Here is a 5,236-nt window from a genome sequence, read left to right on the forward strand (position 1 = left end):
GGTCCCATTTTCATCAATGATTCAACATTTATTCCATTTCTCTATGCCAAACATGCATCTAGGTTTATTATAAATAAAACCCCAACTTTTGTAAAATTACACAAAAGCCCCAAACTCTCACAAAATTACCAAACCAACCCCAACATCTCAAAATACTAAAATTTAAAGACAAAACCCATAGAGAGGAGTAGGATATCCCTACCTCAAATTCGGAGCCCCAAAGGAGAAGAAGACAAAACCCAACGTGCTCCAAAACCCGAAATTTTCAGATTAAAATGCAGCCCTCGACGATCAACAACCTTTTTGTAAAGGCCAAAGATGAGCAAATCACTCATACTAGATCAAAACCTAGAGAGAAGGTAGTTTCTAGAGAGAGAGGCTCAACAATGGAGTTTTTGAAAAGTAGGAGAGAGAAGAGAAAGTGAAAAAGTGATTTGAAAAGTCAAAACTCGGAACTTAAACCCAGTTTCCCGCTCGAGCGTCAAGCACCCCGCTCGAGCGTCACTCACAGACTCCCGCTCGAGCGTCAACAATCCCGCTCGAGCGGCGGATACACACTCCCAGAACTTTTACAGAAGCAGGTCTCCGCTCGAGCTTCCAACTCCCCGCTCGAGCGGCACTCACACAACCCCGCTCGAGCGGCCAATCCCACGCTCGAGCGTCCAACACTGCACAGGAAATACTGGATGGGTGCAATTCCCGCTCGAGCGCCAAAGCCCCCGCTCGAGCGGACAGATCAAAATCTGGGCAACTAGTTTTGGTTTCAAAACTCAACCAACCTGTAACAAACCTGCCCAACACATCCCAAAACTCAAATATGAAATAAAAAGGATGTAAACAAGATATTAATCAACTACCAACATCCACGGACATATGTCCAGATCACTGTATAACAGGGGTAAATCCGGGATCGCTATAGAAGTGGCCGGCCAGCCAGAAAAAGGTGGTTGACCGGATGTTAGGTGGCCGACAGGCCACTATTTTAGGGGTCTGCGCTCTTGCAACAGAAAAGAAATAGAGCATAAATAGAGTAATTCCAAGGGATGTTTGTCCTTTCTGCCTCTCCCTATCATGAAATAGATTAATGGAGAGGTAGACTTGAATCGCAAACCATCAATTGACGCAAACTTGTTGCGTGATGATCTATGAATTGATGAGACAAAGTCTTAATAAATGGAAAGCAAAGACCAACAAAACCTTTTCCCATCATAGAGTTACCTCAAGGGAGGTCGTAGACATTGATTCTTGAGCCATTATCATCACTAGAGAGTATGAAATGACTCAAGACTCAATGGGTTCAATTAGCGTTCAATTGAACCCGATTTGATTTTATTCTCTTGTTACCATTTTGGTCCACTTTTATTAACCTCTTTTAATTACCTTTCCATTCTTTAATCATTTAGTGCAAAAATGAGAATTAAGTCCACTAAATGAAGGGAAGGGTCAAAAAAGAAGTTGTTCTTCACATCAGAAAGATGTAATGCCTTGGTAATGAACCTTCGAAGAGATTAAACCATTAAGCATGGAAGGGTCTCTTTCGCATGTCTTAAACAACACTCATTTGAAATGACTCTCAAATAAATAAACCAAGAAAGAAGGGAGAGTACAGAGATGATTATCACAAGTGTAAACACATGTATGAAAAGCCCAAAATAAAAGCTATCAACTAAAATAGATTGGTGTCTAAGGCCTAAACCACTAAACATATGAGGACTACAACACTACAAGCATACTATACAAGGCATGAATGAAGTAAACACATTAAAATAGTCCTAAAAGTCACAAAAATAGTGCTAAAATTAACATGAAAATGCTAGAACAAGTGAGCTAAAATAATAGAGAAATAAAGCTAGTAAGCAAGCCTAAGGAGGGGTGGCTAACCCCTCCATTTTTGAGACTTCAAAACCACATTTTTAGCCTCTAAAAAACTCTAAAAAAAAGTGGTAAAAAGTGGGAAACAATTTGAGAAAGAAGTGGGAAACACAAGGGCAAAAGCTTGGAAAATAAGGTTCAAAGAAAGGTGGTTAACCCCTCCACCTTTGATAGCTTTAGGCCACAAGTTTCATCCCATAAAAATAGTGTAAAAATAGTATGAAATCAGCAAGAAAAGAGTAGGAAGAAGTAGTGTAAAGAAGGCCAAGGTTATACCTCTTGAAGATGAGTAACTCTTTGATTCACAAACTCACAAGTAAGCACCCTCAAGAGCTTAAATTTAGACTCAAAAATCTCAGCAATAATAGCTACAATATTTGTTTAGGAAGTATGGGTAAGGTGTATATAGGTTGCAAAATAGATAAATATATATATATATATATATATATAGAGAGAGAGAGAGAGAGAGAGAGAGAGAATTTCAAGAATTTGAGTTTTTAGGAATTTTTCTAACCTAAAAACATAAGGTATGGTCATGTATATATAGAAAAAATGGTGCCTCAATCAAAAATATCTATATTGAGCCAACTAGTGCAGTGCATGCACATAGGGGAATAGTTGGCAGCAAAATATCTGCTAGCCGAGAAACCTGGCCGGCTGGCCATCTAGGGGATGGCTAACCATTAAATTTTGGCCACCTAGCCACCTATTAGCCTACAGGCCTCTGGGTGGTCAGGCTTTAATTAAGAAAAAAAAAAAAAAGGTTTTGGTCCAAAAGTGGTGCAAGATTCTAGGCTCTAAAACTTGAGAACCAAGGCTTCTTGCTGAGAAAATTGAGCGTAGGTACAGCGTAGTGTTTCATCATCGGATGATCAACTTGAGGCATCCAAGTCTTCATGGCGGTCAAAAATGGGGTATCTACAGTTCTGCATTTCATTTTTTATTTACTTCACACTAACATAACATTGCCAAAGGTGTGGTAAGTTGCTGACATTAACATATATTGGTATTTGTTATTAATCTATTTATTGGAACACTATTTATGGCAAGCAAGTGTTGTAAACTATACAAAGTGGTTATTGTGGACTAACATACCATATGGATCAAATGTTTTTGGTATTGTTGGTTACAAACATATTTTTTGGTTTGTCTGCAAATTTGTTTTTTTTTTCTTTCGTGGTGTGTAGCGTCCATGGATCCACAAGAAGGTACTAGCTCAGGAGTCATATGCAATAGGCAAATAAATATGTAGATATGAGAGACGATTAGAGAAATGGAATCGATAACATCAATGATATGGGTGGAAACTGCACGCGTTGCCAATGAGTACGCGTATGTTAACAAGACTACATTTCACACATCATCGTTGACTGGTTGCTTGTGGATAAAGGAGATGCTTCGAGGTCGGAACGAAGCATTTCAACAAAATTTTAGGATGCCAAAGAATGTATTCTTATTGTTATGCAAGACATTAGTTGAGGATTTTGGCCTTCCACTTTCACAACGTCTCCATGGTGTGGATGTAGTTTAGAGTGTCGGCATGTTCATATTCGTGTTACAAGGCTTCCTGAGTTGGGATATTGAAAACCATTTCCAACAGTCGGGGAAGACAGTATGGCATCATGTAATGCACGTTCTTAAAGCAATGAAGTTGTTTACAAGTGCACGTCGACCGATGAGGTCACAACACAACAGATATCCGTACTTGGAGTCCTGATGAAAATATTTGCCATTCAGAGTGAGTTTACGTAATTAGCCAATACTGATTAGTAACCATATTTACAAAACAAGGAATTACATTTTTGGGCTAATGTGTTCGTCCTTGTCGCTTACGCAACTGCTTTGTGTGCTTGCCCACTGTATTGGCGAGCTAGACGGCATACACGTGGAGGCACATCTCTCGTTGTGGGAAGCGACGCCATATTTTGGCTGTAAAGGACGGCACACACAAAACATACTTGTTGTGTGTGATTTTAATTTGTGTTCTAATTTTATCTCCTGCGGATAGGAGGGTAGTATGCACGATGACAGAGTTTTTAATGAAGTAACACAGGACCTGACAAAATAATTCCCCCACCTAGAGAAAGGTTAGATGAATTAGGGGTGTTCAATGTTGCTGTTAGTTATGTGCATTTGATTAAGACATGAGGTTACTAATGCAAATAATCTTATTACAAGTAGAAAAATATTACCTCGTTGATGTGGGGTACAAGAACCACAAAGGCTTTCTGGCTCCGTTTAAGGGATATCGATACCACCAAGAAGAGTTTCACACTAGTGGATGGGCAAAAAATGCAAACGAAGTTTTGAACACGATGCACTCCTCTTTACAGAGTGCAATTGAACGTACATTTGGAGTAAAAGCACGATACGGTTTCCTACATAACATGCCTTGGTATGATTTTGGAAAAGTGCAGGTGCCATTGGTCGGGGCTTCAGTGGCACTACATAATTTTATACGCCTCTACTCCAACGACGATGAAGCCTTCAACAGGGTTGCCAATGCAAAGACTTTTATTTTCAACGACATGCCAAATGCTGCGGGTGTTGGTGATAACAATGGTGGTGAACCGGAAGGCGATGATGACATACATATGAACAAAGTTAGAAAATCCATCCGAAACGAGTTGGTGCAACATCGATGTGAACTCGGGCTGTAATCCTGTTTGGACGCACCTATTGATAGGAAATGATATGAATGTGTACTGTTGAACTAATTATAATACTGTCTATTTGTCTTTGTAAAACAAAGGTCGTCAAATGCATTTAGCAAGAATAAATCGAAAAAAAAAAAAAATTTTGAAGCACAATTTCTTTGGAAAAACGCAAACTTTTACATTGTTGGTAACATTGAATAATTTTAATATTACATTCCCAAAAAATTGTTCAAACAACCACCAGGGTGAAAAAATAAATTTCCTACGTTGGATGGGGGGTATTTTGGTCATTTTATTGTGATGTGACACCATAAACAAATATTAACCCAAAAAGCAAAAAAAACAACTTTAAACCAACTTCCCAAATCACTTTCCAAAAAAGCCAAAAAGCTTTGTAAAAAATCAAAAGTCAACTTTTTATCATCTTTCCAAAACACCCCTATGTATAATTTTTATGTTAATTAGCTTAATTAATCTCAATTAAAATTTAGTTTAATCATTCCTAATTTTACTAATTTGAATCAAATTTTTAATTAAACTCTCATATGGTTCTGTACTTTAAACCGAATCAATTAAGCTCATCACTTATGGTTTCTTAAATCATCTAGGCTTTCAATTTCTTATTCAAAATAAAATCTCCTATTAAACGAATCACTACATGAATTCTAATTAATTAATCATGTCTAGCTCCATTCATTTAGAATTAA

General features: G+C 38.0%; 1 protein-coding gene across 1 annotated transcript; it reads left to right on the top strand.

The window, feature by feature from the left end:
* Positions 1 to 4,016: 4,016 nt before the first annotated feature.
* On the top strand, positions 4,017 to 4,532 carry LOC145791513 (uncharacterized). Its single transcript, XM_082871870.1, has one exon. It carries the CDS (start codon positions 4,017 to 4,019, stop codon positions 4,530 to 4,532), a length of 516 nt encoding a protein of 171 aa, XP_082727996.1.
* Positions 4,533 to 5,236: the final 704 nt, after the last annotated feature.

This window comes from Camellia sinensis, chromosome 5 (genome assembly GCF_055761805.1).
Source record: "Camellia sinensis isolate YWXY chromosome 5, ASM5576180v1, whole genome shotgun sequence".
Lineage (NCBI taxonomy): Eukaryota > Viridiplantae > Streptophyta > Magnoliopsida > Ericales > Theaceae > Camellia > Camellia sinensis.

What these genes read in the sequence shown, in the direction of transcription:
- LOC145791513 (XM_082871870.1), top strand. Translation starts at nt 4,017, where the DNA reads ATGAGGTTACTAATGCAAATAATCTTATTACAAGTAGAAAAATATTAC.